Source organism: Quercus suber, unplaced genomic scaffold, assembly GCF_002906115.3.
Source record: "Quercus suber isolate HL8 unplaced genomic scaffold, Cork oak 2.0 scaffold_954, whole genome shotgun sequence".
Classification (NCBI taxonomy): domain Eukaryota; kingdom Viridiplantae; phylum Streptophyta; class Magnoliopsida; order Fagales; family Fagaceae; genus Quercus; species Quercus suber.
Window position 1 is genome coordinate 8,986 of NW_027070374.1, and position 18,798 is coordinate 27,783.

The 18,798-nt window shown below is 37.2% G+C and overlaps 1 protein-coding gene and 3 long non-coding RNA genes across 6 annotated transcripts; 3 read left to right on the forward strand and 1 right to left on the reverse strand.

Annotated features, from left to right (window-relative positions):
* Positions 1-290: 290 nt before the first annotated feature.
* LOC136065393 (uncharacterized) lies at positions 291-3,677 on the forward strand. Of its 2 annotated transcripts, none has more exons than XR_010627017.1 (6): positions 291-417; positions 775-822; positions 1,665-1,814; positions 1,999-2,164; positions 2,785-2,853; positions 3,181-3,677. It is a non-coding gene; the product is annotated as an uncharacterized LOC136065393 (long non-coding RNA). The 2 variants fall into 2 exon arrangements; XR_010627018.1 differs by having other exon boundaries at positions 2,788-2,853.
* Positions 3,678-4,021: 344 nt separating this feature from the next.
* LOC111996057 (uncharacterized) lies at positions 4,022-5,991 on the forward strand. 2 transcript variants are annotated; one of them, XR_002881181.2, is made up of 3 exons: positions 4,022-4,324; positions 4,570-4,593; positions 5,663-5,991. It is a non-coding gene; the product is annotated as an uncharacterized LOC111996057 (long non-coding RNA). The 2 variants fall into 2 exon arrangements; XR_010627020.1 differs by lacking the exon at positions 4,570-4,593.
* A 17-nt stretch (positions 5,992-6,008) lies between these two features.
* On the reverse strand, positions 6,009-7,847 carry LOC136065394 (uncharacterized). The gene is made up of 3 exons (XR_010627019.1): positions 7,578-7,847; positions 7,087-7,148; positions 6,009-6,250 (listed from the first exon to the last, which is right to left on the reverse strand). It is a non-coding gene; the product is annotated as an uncharacterized LOC136065394 (long non-coding RNA).
* A 276-nt stretch (positions 7,848-8,123) lies between these two features.
* LOC111996055 (cyclin-U1-1) lies at positions 8,124-10,023 on the forward strand. Its single transcript, XM_024027988.2, has 2 exons — positions 8,124-8,826; positions 9,425-10,023. The coding sequence occupies exons 1-2, from the start codon at positions 8,411-8,413 to the stop codon at positions 9,696-9,698; spliced, it is 690 nt and encodes a 229-aa protein (XP_023883756.1). The 5' UTR covers positions 8,124-8,410; the 3' UTR covers positions 9,699-10,023.
* The last annotated feature ends 8,775 nt before the right edge of the window (positions 10,024-18,798 follow it).

An 18,798-nucleotide genomic window follows, 5' to 3' on the forward strand; every position in this document is an offset into this window, starting at 1 on the left:
CATAGTTTTAGTGCAAATATACTCGAATGAAACCTACACATGGTAAACAGATGACTACTATATTGAGGTGACAAATCCTGGCAGGACAAAACCCCACAACCTTAACAGCATGGGTACTGTGGTTTGTGTGGTCATTGATGCTAGAATATCATATAACTTATCATTGGAAACACAAGAGTCTGGGAATCAAACTAACCCACAACCTGCCTTTTTCATATGAAGCACTTTGGCACCCCTCATCCATTTTCTTATTTTCATACAATGCCTAGGAGAGGAATTTATGGGTTCTTTTTGTGGCTTAAACATTTTCTTATTTTCCTAGTGTGCTGTAGTTAATATTTGATGTTTGTTTGGTGAACTCAGGCTATATCATTCTCTGATTTTTTTGTGGCTGATATCTTGACCTCCATGGCAAAGGTATGCATCACTTTGTCTACTTTAACCATTTTCCAGGTCAAATCCATGCACTTGTATGGTTTTATATTTCAATAACATAATTTTCATTTCAAATAAGATTATATTGGTTTCTTAAATATAATAAATATACACATATTTTATGTGCCTACACATGTATGTGTTCATTATTTCAGTGGAGTATAGGATAGGGGTAAATATGGGATTACATTCTACCTAGGTTTAACCTTTTCTTGAGAGTGAGAATGAGGAAATTGTTTATCTATCTTCAGATATACATAAAAATGATAGAACTATCTTAAGATATATACTTGCCACAATACCTTTTCATTGTGCTTGTACTTGTCACTTCTTGTGCAGGTCTTCTCAGATTTGGAGCGTTCGGTATGTCGAATGGTCCATCGACAGGTCAGTGTTTTGTTGTTGAGATGGGCTTTATGCATATTAACAGATTTACCCTAATCATCTCTCTCTTCTCTCTCTCTTTTTTTTTTTTTTCCTTTTTTTTTTAATATATAATATTTTGTTGTCATAAAATTGTCATCTTTTTGCGCCTGATTGAAACCCATGGTTGTTACTTCTATCACTGGTTCTTTTAATTTCAAATGTTAATTAGATAATCTCATTATATGTTTCTTATTTTATGTTTTTATCTTAGGTACACACATATCAAAACTTTTTGTTGGTGTAACCAGATTGATTCACTTGAAAAAGGTGTTTGTTTTCCCTTTAGTACAAAACTGTAACACATTTCAAATTGATAGAGTGGAATGGAGAGGTGTAGCCTATACCATATTGCTGGGAAACGTGATAAAGCTAACTGAAGTTGAGTACAGAGAAAGTATATAAACAGAACCTCTTAATATATATTTTTTTTTCTCAATTTTCTAGAAATTTATGGTGGATGAAAAGATGCACGCAGAAAACTCTGAAACTTAATTAATCACACATGAGATATTCAGTGAGAAAATTGGTACAAACTGATACATTGTTATATTGATGAGAGAGGTTAGTGATGTGCGGAAACCAGTTAAGGGAGAACAATGTACAATGTAAAATCCTCTGCCAGAACCTTGATTACCCCAGGTCATTGGCCTCTTTGCTGCTAAATTTCTAGTGGAGCCTGTTGCTTTTCCTTTTAGTTTAAATTATGCTTATTACAAGTTACACTTGTTTTTATTAAAAGTGGTTTGATATAAATTGATGCTTCACTTCTCGTTTGTTAAGAAATCTTTTCTAAATTCAAGCAGGTTGCCACTATTGCATGGTTTGAAGCTGATTCTGTTTGTGGCAGTCATTCCCTTGCAATTCCTTTGTTCTTGTTTTACCATATCTTTTTCGTTTCTTCCAATGTCTTCGACAATACAAGGATACTGGGGAGAAAACAACCCTTCTGAATGGTAAAATCTCAGGATTATTCTCATTTATGTTGTCTCATCTGTTTAGAACATTGCAATGTTGGGTTATCCATTATATTGCTCGTTTATGTTTCAATTAGTGATTTCTGCATCTAGTCATTTAGCATTTATATTTTACTCTTAATTGCTACAAGATCATAGTAACTTTGTTTGCTTATGGTTTCAGCTTTAAAATATTCGACCGCAGTGCCAGTGATTTTTCTATCAGCCCTTAAATATCATGTCTTCCCTGATAGGTGGACAAACTTTTATCGGCCTCTCTGGCTCATCTCTGGTATTTTGAACTCTTTGTACTCATTCTACTGGGATGTTACCCGCGATTGGGACTGGAGGTATGTCAAATGTTTATATCTTCACAATATCACATCATAATTAAACATACCCCTTTGATTTTGTATTTATTTGGTATTAACCTTCGTAAAATGCTTACACATTAAATCCTTTTCCGGCTGGCTTTTACTGTATAGCCCTTGCATGTGAAATCTAAAGTAGTTGAGTTCTCAATTTTGTGGGCACAAGTGAGCATGTTTCCTGGCCCTTGCTAGTCTATACAGTTTCCATAAATCTTGGAGGTCATAGTATCACTGCATAAAAACTCATGCCCGTGATTTTGAATTTAGTTGTTGCACATGTTTATGTTTACCTGTCAAAAAAAAAGTTTATGTTGAGGGTGTTGGAGATAAATTGTGAAGTTATATAGTAGAATTAGGCGGAAAAAAGAAGAAGAAAAGACTTGGAGCAGTATTATAAAGTTGCAAGTTACTTGATTGGAAAGTGAATTTTCAAATAACTTTACAGTTCTTTTAGGTGTGCTTGTTTGATATTCGTGCTTGAACTGTTTTGTGATCCTGTCCATATAAGAACACAGATAACACTGTTTTAGAAGTTACGTCTTGATTCTCTTGAATATTATTTGGTGAAGTGCCTATAAATATCCCTTTCTTTTTGCCAGTAGCTTCACTCGGATTTCAAGTTCAGCAAACCACACATCTTCTCACACCTGCTATATGGACGAAAATGGGTAAGGCTATGCTTATTTTATTGTAGTATTTGAGTCATGTCTTTATGATATTGGCCTGTCTAGCTGAACCAACAAGGAGAATTCCCCCTGGCAAAAAAGCTAGAGTGAACTGGTCTGAACTGTACAATACTATGTGACCTGAATTAATTGTTGGGACTGGCTCTCCACTGCCACCTTAAAAATTCTTCAGAAAGCTAAGAAAGTTTAATGTAAATATTTCTTGATTAGCGCACTGATCAAAATGACCTCTTCTTACTGGTTCAGTGATTGGTCTAGGTTGTAATACTTGGTTCCATGACGTAATTGTATATGTATTTTGGATTGCAGGTTTATTTTTGGGTAATGGGAAGCAATCTTGTATTGCGTTGGGCATGGACATACAAGCTCTCTGCCCATCTTCGCCATAATTACCTTACGGTGTTTGCAGTTGCTGCCCTAGAGATTTTCCGGCGCTTCCAATGGGTTTTTTTTCGTGTAGAGAATGAATGGAATAAAATGAACTCCAAGACAAACATTCAGCTCTCAGAAAAAGACTTGACAGAGGAGGAAGAGAAGTTACTTGTTTCTAATGAGCACAATGTATAGCGAGCTAGAAACCCTGCCTTGATATCTCAGTGCAATGATTTGGCAATCAGGGATTACCCTTCCATTTGGATTTCATTATACAAAAGATATTACAATTTTCCTTTGTTCATAAAAGAATAGGGTATTCAATCATTAAATATTTACTCGATATGTATCAATTCAATTAATTGCAATATAATTTTGTATTGAAGTATCCTTCTAACTGGTGGGAAAAAAATTTATTTGAAATTTGAGCTCAAGGTCCTTTTTTTTTTTTTTTTTTTTTTTCAGAATGCCCTTCTTCCCATGTGAGCAGTTTATGAGAGTTCAACATTGTTCTTATATATCATCACTTGGTCATATTTGTGTAACCTTGGATTGCAATTTGGCTTTATAATTTATATCAGACTGAACAGTAACTCCTGCCATCAACCAAAACGTTACATCACCACCACCAGAATCGCTGACCACTTTACACAGCTCCATGATATATGGAAGACATCTTACATTTATTAACGGAGGTATCGGCATGTGGCATTCGACATTAAAGTCATAGAATTCTTGTGTCTATTAAGTTGAAAATTCCTGCCAATGACGACGGACAGTAGGATCCATATCCCGTGCAATACCTAGGGTATTGCATGGTGTGCAATAGTTTCAATCTCAGCCCTTACTTTAATCTAATGGATATAAATGTGACACATAATAGAGCCACGTCATCAATTCACGTGACACCACTTTCATCCATTTCTTTACTCTTTCTCTACGCCCTTCAGCTTCCTCAAATTTCAAAAAACTCTCTCCCTCTCTCTTCCATCAGATCTTTCTCTAAGACTCCATGGCTCAATCTCCATGGCTACAGCTAGCAGCCACGCGTTCCGCTCCACCAATTCCGGTGGTGGTTCCGGTAAATTTCCTATGTCTCTCTAATCGGTACTTCGGGAAATTTTTTTTTTAAAATGGTTGGGGATCTTGTTGTTTGGATTTTTATTATTTGGAGAGTATTTGTTTTGATCTTATCTTAATTTTTTGAATTGGGTTTGTTTGATTTTGCCAAAAAAATTCACCTTTGATACTATCAGTTATGATCCATAATTTCTGAAAAATAGCCTTTCATTTTTACTGATCTAGTGTTTTGGTTTCATTCCTTAGCTCGAAGGAGAGACCCACTCTTGGGTAAGACGTGTTCTTGTTTTTATGTGCTGTATTATCTTATTTTTTTTTCTTGTATTTTTGGAATATGCTTTGATTATGCATCTGAAACAGATCAATCTAACAAATGAAATACTGTAAGTTTCACCTTTATTCTAAAGCCAACCCCAAACGTGATTAGATCTAGACATTTTGATTATCAATTTTTTCTCCCTCGTTTTTTGATTTCATTGTCAAAGATTTTCCCTTCTTTAATTAATTTTCTTTTTTGGCCCTTGCTAAAAAAAAAAAAAAAAAAAAAATACTTCCATTGGTTCTCCCTATGTCCATTGGCAAACAACTTGCTGCTATGTTTGTCAATTTTAAAATAAATGCTTTGCTGATACGGTAATTGAAATTTGGTCTTGAAGAAGTTCATTTTTTGGTGTGAAGGTTGTTGACTGTTGTCTATGTGATGACCCAAATCCCATAATTTGTTTTTCCTTTGTTGAGTTTACTGATGAAGGTAGTTTGAAGGTATGGTGCATAGTTCAATAGTTGGTGGTAATGAATTCTGATGTTTACTTGATTAATTGCTATGTTGTTTCTGTAGAAGGTGCAAGGGCTACTTTTAGAAATTTCGTTGGAGTTTGATAATACCTATATCAACAATCAAGTAGATTTGCAATGAATATTTAATTTGGTTACATAATTTTATATTTATTGTCTAATTGCTCTGTATCTTCTTTTGTAAAGTTCTTGAATTTATTTTTGCCTTTGGAAGTACAATACGCTATTGAAATTATTTGGATACAAGTTGTAGTAAGATCTTTGGTGCACCAATCTTTTTTTCACTGGAACTTGTCTCTCCATACTTTGGAATAAAGGTGCATTTTATGCCATTGGCAAATCTTGTTTCTTTTGGATATGATGTTATATTGAGACATAGTTGTCACGAGTGTTTGTAGACTTAACTTTTTTTTCACTGGAAATGCCTTATATTTAGAAGCTATAGATTTTTTTACATGAGCTCATTTGTTTTACCTTTATTGGTTTGGCTCATTTTGTCATTTGTTATGGGCTACAGAGTTAATTCTTTGATCTTCCATTTCAGGACGATGCAAAGAAACTTGACAATGTTGCCTAGAGGTGCTGTCAAAGGAGTATTGCTTCTACTCATTTAGTCTTGGAGTGTAGAACAATCTGCTGGCTGGGTTATCAAATTGAAGAAAGAGATTTGGGTGGATTAGTTTTAGTTTATTGATAGGCTTATCAAATTAAGGCTCCTATCATTTAGGAAGAGTTGTCTGCTTGTTAGTAGATTATTCTTCAAATGTAATTCTTTATTTTTTTATTTTTTAGTTCAGCATATCAGATTATGTGTAATTGGAGACATTGTATTTAGTTACTATTATCAATGAAAAAATTCTTCTCTTTCTCAAATTCTTAGGCTAATCACCTAAAACTCAACCAACTTATCCTTATTTAGTGCATTTGGTGTAGCATGTAATCTTACATAAAAAGGACTCCACAAATGGAATCCACAGATTTATGTGAGGCATAAATACATTGTGCGAAAGTAAAGAGAAAAATAGGTTCAACAACATTTTTGCGCATCCTTTCTATTATAGTTATTTATAAAATGAACTTATACAACATTTTTGCGCATCCTTTCTAATTTGGACTTCAATGCTAATTATCTCTGCAAGTAAAAATTCATGATTATTAGTAATTTAAAAAAAATGGCACATGGTTGCTGGAATTAAAAAGAGATGCTTATAATTAAAGAATACTCCTGCAATTAACAAATAAATGTACAAAATATCAACTGTTATAATTATAGAAGAATGAATGTTTTTCATTAAAAATAAAAGCTGAAAATTTGTGTACCAATATTGTGCTTACCAATAAAAATTGGCAGTGTGTGTTTATGAGTTGTGGTTCCCAACTGATTGTGTATTGTCCCATACACTAGTAACAGATAGTAACTAACAAGAAACATTCTTTTGAACTACAAAATGAACAAAGACCAAAAGAAAATATAAACTGAAAGAATGTTATACTACCCAAAGATGCAGAAACATTTTCTTTAATTAGTAATTACATGCACATGCTGGGATTCAAATTCCAAACTAAGCAAAAGAGGGGAGAGAGAACTAAAGTATCATTTTATATAATCCGACCAGCCCTCCCTAAACCCTCAATAAGGTAACTGAAAGTCAAACAATCAGGACTAAACCCATCCACTAACATTGCTTTCAATACTCTCTCAGTTTCACTAACTCTACCCAATTTTGACCACCCATCCACCTTAAAAGTAGCTTCCATTAATTGTTAGATTGATAAAAAGATAAGAAAATTGTAGAGAGTGATCCAACCTGCCTAATGTTCCAACTTATGCTTCTATTTCCTTCTAATCATCTACATCTTAATCCGAATTAGCATGGTTTAAAATCTTTGTAAAGAATCAAAATAGCAAACCAAATATACAACTATATAAAATCAATATTTCAAGGATTCCAGTCTTTAAGTACTTACAAGTGAGCAACTTCTGTTGTCTTCTTCTTCCCAAACACAGCTCGCCAAAACATCCTCCATTCCTACATCACAGCAATTAAGCAATTAAGATTAAAGAAATTAACCTTCAAGTTTAAAGCAATTAAACTTCATTTTACGAAAAGTTATCAAATTTACAACAAAAGCCCAGATTTTTCTATGTTTAGTTTTCTTGAAGCAAAAATTGAATTTTTAGCATAAAACCCAAATGGCCAACCGCTACTGATACTCTGTTTTGTTAGGTAGGACAAAGAAAATGAAAATAGAGTAATTTTTATTATATGGGACACTTCAAAAATTAACGATTCCACTTAATTAGACTCCAAAAACTTCATTGCCTATTTGAAATTCTTCTTCACTACCATTAAATTATCTTATACATAACGATTCTCAAAAAAAAAAAAAAAAAAAAATCTTATACATAACAAACACGCACACAAATATATAGGAAGTGAAAGAGGGAAAAGGGGTACCAGAAAGAGGGAGACCTTCACTCCATGAGAGTTCGGACTTGGGACAGCTTCACACACGAGAAAGAGGAAATTTTTTTGTTGAAGAGCGAGATGGGTCTTCTTCGTCGGCGTCGGAATCGAACAAACTTGATGCTTCGCCGGAGCTTTGGAAGCAACAGTGATGGTAAAGAGAGAGGCTTGGCCTTGAGTGGACTGGTACCGAGCTGCTGAGACAATGGATTGAAGGAGAGGCAACTGCACAGGGGAGAGAGAGAGAGAGAGAGAGAGAGAGAGAGAAAATTTTTTTTTTTTTGAGTTTATGTCTTGTGAAACAGTGGGCCAAATATTTAAGCCACTAGATTAAATCTATGGCTGAAATGGAGCTATTGCACGGGATATGGATCCCGGACAGTATGCCTTTCTGTCAAGCACTGCCTTTGTATTCTAGTAAAGCCAGACAAGATAGTTTCCACCACTAATTTCATGAATGATTGTTGTCCATACAAAATCCATTTTCGATTTATTCCGATAAACACATGGGACCTCTTCAAATTCAGTGGTTCAAAAATCAAAATCACCTTATCTCATCCACGCTCAAACCTCCCACCAGCATACCATTCCAACTACTTGATATATATGCCACTTATATTTATTTTGAGATAGCATCTGCTTGATATTAAATTACCATTTTTTTTAGCTTATGACTAGGAGTGACAAAACAGCAAGTACATGTGTCAAAAACCCAGTTCTTGACCCTCCAAACCTGATAACATGTACAAAGTGGAAGCAAATGCCTCAAAATTCGTTCTCACACTTGTGTATGAAACTAAAACTACCACAATGGCATAATCTAAATGTTAACTACTGTTGGGTGCAACCACCAAAGTCGGCAGCAGGAGCCGAGCCTAGCTGAGACGAGCACGCCGAGAGTGCTCACCATATTGTCTTCTGTGCTAGAAAAGTTGGTGGCTCGAAATGACCGGCTTAGGGACTGCCTAAGCCAGCAGCTGGATGAGTTGAGCTTGAGCTCGGCTCTGCTTGGGAAGAGCTTCAATGCGTTTTATGGGGTGAGAGCACCGAATATAAGCATACCAAAGTACTTAGAGAGGTTATACAAGTACACGGATTGTAGTCCATCTTGTTTTGTGGTTGGATATGTGTACATAGACAGGCTAGTGCATAGGCACCCTGACTCCCTCGTCATTTCCTTAAACGTGCATAGGTTGCTGGTTACAAGCGTTATGGTTGCTTCTAAGATGCTAGATGATGAGTAAGCTCTCTCTCTTAAATGGGGTATTTTCATTTGTCCCTACTTATGACATGTTTGGTTTATACATCTTCCTCTCTTCAGTTTGTTTTCTTGCCTTGTTGGTTTGGTCTTGGGGATAGTTTGAGAGTTACAGCTCATTTGAACTTCTTTTTTGTGTTATAAGTAACAATTAAAACCCATTCAGCAAAGAAAGTAACAATTAAAATGCAATTGAAATATATATGCATTTGGACATAAGTGGCCTAAGTTCGCTTCCGTTGTACCATAGATATCTGCACTCTGAAGGTGTCACGTCTGCTGTGTGTGGTAAGGGGTACAAAGACATCTTCCTTGCATATAATGCTTACGAAGTCAACAAAGTAATTGAATCATCCATCACATATGTTGCATACAATTCATTTATATAATATGTTTTGCTGCTTAGTACGAAAACAACAATACAAGTGCAACATATATTTTGCTGAAGAAAGCATATGGAAAACATGTACCTTGGGCAGCGTCATTGATGTGCTTGATTATGTAATTTGTTCTCCACAAATGAAATAGCGCGCAATTGTTATGATAATAATGTTGTTTTGCTTTGATTACAATTTTTCAGGCATTATAACAACGCATTTTTTGCTCGGGTTGGAGGAGTAAGCAATGCTGAGTTAAATAGGTTGGAATTAGAGTTGCTCTCTCTGTTGGATTTTGGAGTTGCAGTAAGCTCTCGAGTTTTTGAGTTCTACTGTTTGCACTTGGAAAGAGAGATGATGTTCAATGGCGTAGGACAGAAAATAGAAAGGGCAATAATTCCTAGTGCTCTGGACGATGTGACTGAAATCTCTGTAGATGACACACAAAGTTCTTCACCACCGCAGATAGTGGACTGACCTGCACATTTTTGCTTCTTCTTTCTCTTGGTTTATAAAATCTTGAATTATTCTTTCTTGTTTGCATCATATTATCATGTAAGATGGGTGCTTCAAGCCTTCAACTCTGTCGATTTATCACATTGACGAAATAGAAGGAAAAAAAAGGAAAGAGATGAACTAAAGTTCACAATATTAAAGCCACAAAAAAGAATGAGTGGGAGCATTTGGTGGCACTAGTGTATTTGACTTGGAATTCAAATTCTGTGCAAATTGCCAGTATCAATTAGTTGGAATTCTAATTATGAATTGATGCACTTGAAATTCTTTGCTAAGTCTTGTATAGTGTCGGTATATTTTGTGCCAAATTTACATGTATCTATTGTTCAAAAACTATGTATTTTGTATTCTTGTGGGTACATTCGCATTTGGGTTGGGGTTCAAGAGCTAAATTTTTTGTGTTGCTGAGACTACAATTTCGGTTGAGTGAGATAAAGGTTCGGTCCTGCGAGTTTGGCATGTGGAATCCATTTAAGATTCTGTTGAGAAGGATTTCATGGGAGTCTTGGTCCCCCGAGATGATTGAACTGGAGGCAATTTTTTTATGCTTTCCTTTAGATTCAAGGATGGAGCCAGGGTCTTGAGTGAGGGGATGCGTAGTATAAAAAAAATTGAAATAAAAGAAGAAAGATACTACGTCCATAACATTTTTACAACAAATCATAGGTGATTAGTTGTTATTGGTTCAAATTTGAACCTAATACTAAAATTACTTTTATGCCTCAACAATAACAACCAGTAACAACTTGCCACTTATAATTTATTATGAAAATGTTGTGGACATATCATTTCTCATATAAGAATATGCGAAAATACTAATTAATGTTTCTAAGATTAATTAGTTTTGCTAAGTAAAAGTGTATATGAAAATAAAAAATCCAAAGTAAAAAAAAGTGAGGACAAATCACATACAGACAAACAAAAAGAGACAAAGGAAGAGAGTTTTGCTAAGATTAATTATTTGTATTTAACAATGCTCTTTGTCCCTTTGATATAAATACACAGGCAAAAATTGCTAAGAGCAAGAGCAATGGGGTGGGTAAAACCTCAAATAAGTTATTTTACCACCTTGATGAGAATCAAGGATCCAATGCATGTTCCAGTTGGGCCTATTACTAGAGCAAGATCCAAGAAGATCAAAGAAGCACTTAATGGGCTGATTTAAGAGATTTGGGCTGATTTTAACTGAGGACATTCCAAACTTGGCCTAAAGAAAGATGAAGGCATAATGAATTTAATCCAAGTTATGGAGGGCTAATCTGGCTTAATTGGGCATGATTTATGGCGTGGATTAATGGCTGATTGATTTTCCAGCTCCATATCAGTTAATGGATATTTTTCCTAGTCTGGAGCATCTAATTTTGGACTAGATCTACCGTAATTTTAGGCTTTTATTATATAGAACGTTTTTAGCTATTTTTCCTATTTTGGATCTGCTAATTTAAGACCAAATCAACTTTTATTTAGAGTTTTATTATTTAGTACGTTTATTATATTTTTCTATTTTCAGTCATGCCTTATAAATAGCATGCACTCATTGTAATAAGAGGATTATTGAATAAAAATCAGAAAAGGTGAGGTTTTGCTCTTCTTTTGGTTCTTCAAGAACTGTGAACTTATCAGGGATTCTCCTTGTGACGTTCAAACTTTATACCTTTGGTTTGTGATTCAATTATAATCATTGGGTCAAGGTGTTACACTTATACCTTTGGTTCGCGTTTCGATTATAAACGTTGGGTCAGGGTTCTATCAAAAATCTGAATTTTAGCTTTCTTAGGCAATTATTCCAATATTTTTGTTGGGTCTCAAAGACCCCAAAAAAAACTACCAAAGTTGAAGCAATAACCAGGTGGCTATTGCTAAATCTCTTTAGCAAATTGCCATATTAACTTCTTAAATTTAGATTGTCCCTAACTTTGCCCTGTGTTAGAGTATTCACAGTGAAGTTGCTAAAATGACTAAATAGTCATTTTAGCAACCCAAACACTAAAAACACACTTACAGTAAAGTTGTTATTTTGACTCATTGCTATTACTTTTTAACTCATTGCTACAGTGGGCTGTTATCTTTAGCAGCCCACTGTAGCTGAGAGTTATTTGCAACAAATAATATTTTATTAGTCTCCCAGCGTGACTCTTTCTACCCTATCTCATCTTAGTCTCTCTCATGCACAAATGTAGCCCTCCCTCCCTCTACCTCCTATCTCATTGTCTCTCTCTCATGCAGCCAAGCCGATGCCACCATTGCCCAGCCCTCCCTCTACCTAGCCCCCTTTCCCTTCGCCTAGCCTTTTCTCCCTTTTGCTCAATTTTTTAGTGGGTTTAATTTGGTGGTTCGATTGGTTCGTGGGTCACGGTGTAGTGGTTCATTGGTCCGATTTGGGTGATTGGATCGTGGTAACGATGAGTCACAGTGATGGTGCTTTGATTTCTTGATTTGGGTGGTTGGATCATGGTGGCATTGCCGAGTTGGATGGGTCACGGTTTCCCAATTTGGTGTTTTTTATTTTGGTTTTTGCTATGACTGGTGGTTGCAGGTTAAGAAGTGGAAGAGGAAGGTTGTTGGTTTTGTGGCTGTTGTTTTGTTTTTTTGTTTTTGCTTTTCTTTCTCTCTGATGTGGTTTGTGGTTGTGGCTGGTGAGGGCAACAGTGGAGGTGTTGTTGCTGTTGGTTTTCGTGGTTGTTGTTTTTTATTATTTTAATGACTTATTTATAGTATTTTAAATGAGTTGCTAAAAAAATAGATGCTTTGATGTTGGATGTACTGTAAAGTGAGTTATTAAAATAGATAAAGTAGCTTCTTAAATTGCTAAAAGCTATATTTTTTAGTTTTCTTACTGTGAATGCTCTTAAGTGCAATTATTTTAGTAGCTCTAAGGTGTGATTTAGACCATATAATGTCCTTTAGATTGAGGCTCCTAAAGGACATGGGTTGAGCCAATGTAGAGTCCTTGTATATATGATGATGCCCTTCTAGACTTGTGAGGACTTTCGTGGTTGATTGTTTTCCCATAGATGATTGGCCTCTCGGAAGTACTTACTCTTGGTGGCCATGAGTGTCTGTGAATTTTGTATTATCCTTTGTAAAGTTGTGATTTTCAATTATATTTTTTTGGCTTTAATTCCGTGTCAAATTTGATTGTATTTCTTCAATCACTTCCCTGTATGTTTGTGGGATTAAATGTAATAGATATAGTGTTTAAATTGGTGAAGAACTATAAAGACAAAGTATCTCCTAACTAACTTGCGATTGGTGCAACTGTGAAAGGCCACGTAAGAAGCACATGAGGAAGTTCAAACGACTCAAGTGCTAGGGGTATTTTGCGAGTGGCTCGCGACTTGGCCAACTTGCGAGATGCACTAACAACTAGATTTTGTGTATTTCCCTCATTTCTTTACCCATACTATAAAAACCCACATTATCCACGAATTGTAAGGAGTGTTTCAGAGAGAAAACCCTAAAAATCCAATGGAGAGTTAGCGATTGCATACCTACAATCCTTTACGCATTTATCTTAGTTTTCTTCATTCTCTTCCCTCTCTAATTCCATATCCTTTGAGAGGTTCTTAACCCAAACACAAACCACACCCATTCTAAGTGTTGTGAGTTGCTTTGGAGCTTTTGGGAAGCATTGGGTCATGCCATTCTATGGTGAATGCAATTAGTGATAATTACAGGATCCGAAAAACTAGTGAAGACAAGGCTCGGTGAAGCCCGTTGGTAGCTGAGACTTGGAAGGTCTAAGTACAAAGGGTAGTCTAGGCTTGGAGAGTCTATATTGTAATCCTTGTACTCCAACTTATTTACTAGTGGATCAATTTAGTTTGGAGGGCTGTGAAGAGATTTTTACATCAAGAACTTCGGTTTTTCTTTTCGATAACACATCGTGGTGTTATCTTGTATTTGTTTGTCTCTTCCCTTTACTTGTTGTGTTTTATACTTAATTATTTATTATGTATGCCTATGCACTAGGTAGTAATCCTTGTTGATTGCACATTGATTACTCTTATTCCACATTTAGTTGAGTAGATTAAAACTAATTTAGTTGTAATTTAAAAAATGGAGGTCTAAACCAACTCTAGTATTTATACTAGTGAACTTTCATCCTTTAGTATTACTTACCCAATAGAGCCTTGTTGAATTTTCCTGTTTAGTGGAGCCTCAATTCTTTCATGTTCTTTGATCCTAGGGCTGTACACGGGTCGGTCCGGGTTAGGTTTGTGACCAAGCAGAATCGACCTGCTGGAATCAGGTGAGAAAAAAATGCACCTGCCGCCGACCCGCTGGAGTAATTGGGTCGGGCAGTTTAGACCATCAACGGGTGGTAGGCGGGTCAATCGGAGTCCTAGATCTGAGAAGATGGCAAGAAAATGGAGAAGAAACCCAGATTTCGATGATATTTTCCTTAGATTTGGTGAGATTTCACTAGATTTGGCGAAAATCTCATCGGATTTAATGATAATTCGCCAGATTCGGTCAAAATCTCACCAGCTCTAAGGGAAATATCGTTGGAATTTGGGTTTCTTCGTTGGATTCTAGAAAATTATTGTCGGATTCCAGAAAAGTATCTCAAGAATCTGGAAATTTAGCTGAGATTTGGATATTTTGGTCGTAATCTAGAAATCTTTTATTCAATTCGGGTTTTTAGGATTTTAGGGGAGGAAAACCGAAATCGACCGTCGGAATTGGTTTCTGGTAGTGAAGACCCGCTGCTGACCTATTGGAGTAGTTGGGTCGGCTAGATTCAGGTCGGATCCAATCGGTTCTTCGGGTGGGTTGGGTTTCCTGATTAATCTGGACAGCCTTATTTGAGCCTACAAATTTTTTATCTTTTATTTTTTATTTTAATTTTTTGAAATGGGGATTGTATCCTAGTTTTTTTTTTTTTTTTTAATGAATTTGTATCCTAGTTAACCTGTATCTGTATGGCAATATTAGCTGGCTAGATTGGATTTGGATGGTTGAATGCATGCTTGTTAAATAAACATAATAAATTCATAATATAAAAATTCATAATAAATTAATCTATAATTTTTTTAATAGGAAATTAATCTCTAATTAAGCCATTGTGTTTGTTGGTAAAAGTTTAATAGATAAAAAAAGCTACAATCACAACATAAATTCAAACCACCACTAAATATGTCACCACTAAATTTGTCTCGTCGCACATGATTTATTAAAAAAAGTTAAATCGCATGTGTAAGGACCAGATTTGAATTCCCAACCCACTACGTGGATAGACCTAGGCCCAAAAAGCCAAAAACAATGAATTTATAGAGAATGGGTTGGAAAACTGGGCTTTAGTAAATCAAACAAATGTTGGAATGGGTTCAGATGGTGGGAGAATGAAAGGAAGAAGAATTGTATTGAAGAAAAATAGTCCTCAGCAAAGGTCCAAGGATGTCTGTTCTTCTATATATTTTTCTTAAATTGGGTTACAAATTTAGTTCCGAAAGCTACAGTCTCCTTCTTTTTCTTTCCGATCCCCATTTCTTGTTGCCTTGTTCCCTTTTGTATCCACTTCGCATGTGTATATTGGAGAATTGGTGTTGATACTTGTCCCATCAGCCCCTCCCCTATGTCATCGTATAGTAGCTGTAAGGCTGAAACAACACTGTTTAGGTATCATCTCTACATTAATGCGGCTAAAGAATTAGCTGTAATGCATTTAATGTGGAGGTAATAGCTTTCTCCTTAGATATTTTAGGGCACTTTCTTGTCCGACATCTCCACGGTACTTATCAACAACAACGAGATTTCTTGGAATGTCATCCTGAGTGATAGACAGAGCCTTCTTCCCTTGGCATCGATTAGCCGAGGATGTATTTACCTTCGGCCCACCTTCTTAAGCTGTTATGGTCAAAGTTAACCTCTATTTACTAATGCAATCTTTTCCAATAAAGACTCCCTTTCCTCGGACAACCCTTGTCCTTGGTTTGGGCCCAGACTCGTAACACAAACAAATGATGAGCTCCTGGGCCCAATATCCCTACAATAACCCCTCGAGATTCTTCTTTCCGGCTCCTCGGGAAGAAATGAGAATCTTGACTTCACCAGATTTGCTCTATGTCTGTCTCGTCCCATCTCTGCTCATAAATACACCTTTTTGACTGCCCAAGACACACTTCTATCGTTTCGGCTTACGAAACACGCTCCTCATTAAATTTTTACAGCTTTGTGTCCCCCACATTCTATGGTGCGATACCAATCCAATGGCCGATGTTTTTATGGGATATTGAGCGAGAATTTTCCCGCTTCTAACTTACTCCTTGACATAAATACTTTTCAAATCAACTTCTCCTCTCACTTTAGCATTCACTCCATCCTAGCGCATATACTTTGAACCTGTACACCTTTTCAACTCATCTAAATTCTTACAAATACCAAAAGCTTGTCCGAGGACACCTTTACTATTTCTGTAAGTCTTCTTGAACTTTGCTCTTTAATTTTCTATACATTCTCTCTTTCTTTTCTCCTCGGCACCATTCTCACTTCTTAATTTCTTTAGGTCTCCCAACCTTTCCTAGAAATGGGTAGATTTAAGAGCTTAGTGGATTCTGAGGAGGGGATAGAAAATTTAAAGGCATAGTATAGGATTCCCCAAATGTAGATATTAGATATTACAAAGAAGGAGAGTAGCATATAAAAAGGGAGAAGGGAGAAGTAGTGATTCCCGATTACTGCATTCATAGAGGGGGGAGTGAGAATTCCTATGAGCCCTGTGACTAGGGATTATCTTAGGGCTCACAGGTTAGCCCCTACTCAATGCGCTCCAAATGTATTTAGGAATTTAGGATGCGTAGATGCCCTCAACGAAAAGATGGGTTTAGGGCTCACCCATTATGATGTCAACTGGGTTTATAACCTCCACCATCTAAAGGGACAAGGGTATTACCTAAAATCTATGTACCCCAAAGTCAGACTCTTTCAGTGCCTTTTGGAGTCTAACAAAGGCCTTAAAAATATTTTTTAATCGTATCTGGGGAGTGGCATGATGGCCTCCCTTGCCCAATGAAAGAGGGACAGCCAGGTGGAGTTTTGGGCATACGGCGTTTATTTACTAATTTTTCCTTTCTTTTTGGAGTTTGTTATCCCCTTTTTTTTTAACAAAAGATTCATTTTGTTTTTGATGATTTTACAGATAGGTGCGCCGCCAAACCGAACTTTAGCTTAGTGAACAATGAGAGCTTGGATAACATACTAAAAGCCGAGGTCTTTATACACGACGACGGCCAATTATGAGTGGCTCATATAATCTTAGGGTACAAGCCGATCTCATCTGGCTTTCAGGCTTCCAAGTGCGTGATTAAGGCCAACGATCCCCGCCTACACTGCATAAGTGTAGCCGTCCCTGGTTTTCTCCTCCCCGAGGGCGCACTCGTTTCAGAAGGTACACTCTCCACACAGCCTATTCTTTTCCCTGGCCTAACAACTAAGGGTGCTTAAGGTTCAACTCCAATATCGAAAGGCATACCAAAGTATGGGCCTCCTCGTCACAACAATTTACCAGAGTTGCCACTTCGTCTTGCACCACAAATTTAGAAGAAGAAGAAGTGGTAGAAGTGACCGATTCTGAGGACGAGTTTAAAGTATTCAATTGAGTCTCGTCCCTGAAAACTTCTATCCCTGATCTCGGCCCACACTTCTCCCCAATAATTGACGAGATGGGCATTCAACGCAAACTCAAATCCAGTTTGCTAGATTTAATAGAGTCCCAACCTGGGAGGGATGTGCCTAGAAAGGCAGCCCGAACCAAGCCTCCTACTCCTCCACCCATTTTACGCCCTCCCTAACTGGCTGACCTGAAGAGGAAGAGAGCAAAAAGGGAAGGAGGTGATGGAAGCTGGACAAATCCTTCCCCTTTGTGAGGATGAGGCTCAAAAAGTATCCAAACAGGACAAAATAAGGTAGAAGGGTAATGAGAGGAGGAGTGACCCTTTGCCTGAGCCCGCATCCTGGCTTTCGACCCTAATTTTGGATGGGGCCCCCTTGTTGGATGATATTTTCATCAGGGACTTTCAAGGCGGAAAGGCCGGCTACGTGGCCAACGCAGTGGAGCAAGCTCTGCTGCTCCTCGGAGACATGGCCGAGCTGCAGTCCATGAGGAGGCATGAGGTCTTCCTCAGCCTCAAAAGATATTTAGCTATGGTATGACTTTACTTAACCATTTTCTCTTTTTTTTATTATACTTGACTTATTATTTATATTATATTATTTTTTTTTAAACCCCAATTTTTTCTTTGGTAGGCTGTTCAAGCCTCCTTTCGAGCAGAAGAGATGACCAATTCCTACCACCGGTAGATGAAAGAGGAAGAGGGAAGGCGTAACATTGCCGTGGAGGCCTTTCAAGTGGTCGAGAGAAGCCTCTAGGAGATGAATAAGAAGCTACAAGAGGAGGAGAAAGAAAGAAAATACGCGGCAGCTGCCCTTGAAAACGCAGAGAAGCAGGTCGAGAGTCAAAGGCTGCAGTTGCGTGGCGTTGAGGATCAGCTGGCCACCTCAAAGACCCAAATTGCCGCCCTAAAGAAAAAATTGGAAGAGGTCAAGAAAGCCAGGGTTCTTGATGAGAAAGCTAAAGACAAAGCTAAGCAGCATGGGTATGAGGTTGGGGTGGCCGAGACTGAGGACACCCTTAAGGCCGAGGTCTCGACTGTATGTAGAACTTATTGCGCCCTAACATGGAGTGAAGCCCTTAACCAAGCTAGGGTTAAGGCTTCCTCTGTGCTTAGGAGAGTAAAAAACATCTATTACCCCCAGCCATACACCTTTTAAGCTCTTCGGACTCCACGGCCAACCTAGTGTCCTCGAAGGCAGGTGAAGTTCAAGGCGACCCACTTGAGGTTCCTCTTGCAGCCGTTACCACTACCAAGGGATTGGAGCAGGCCGAGGGTACCTCAAAGATAGGGGAGGCCAATAGAGAAACAGTCTAAGGCTCTGACCTTCCTCCTTCTGCTCCAAAGGATACCTCCAAGGAAAAAGAAGCCTCTTAAAGTATGGAGTTGGTGTTGGCAACTCTTATCGTACCCCCAAAAGAGGATCTCAAGGAGAAGGCCGAAGTGCC

Excerpts from the sequence above, each read along its gene's own strand:
- LOC111996055 (XM_024027988.2), top strand. The coding sequence starts at position 8,411 with ATGTTAACTACTGTTGGGTGCAACCACCAAAGTCGGCAGCAGGAGCCG. Across the intron at positions 8,827-9,424 it reads TCTAAGATGCTAGATGATGA|GCATTATAACAACGCATTTT; the intron begins GTAAGCTCTCTC and ends ACAATTTTTCAG.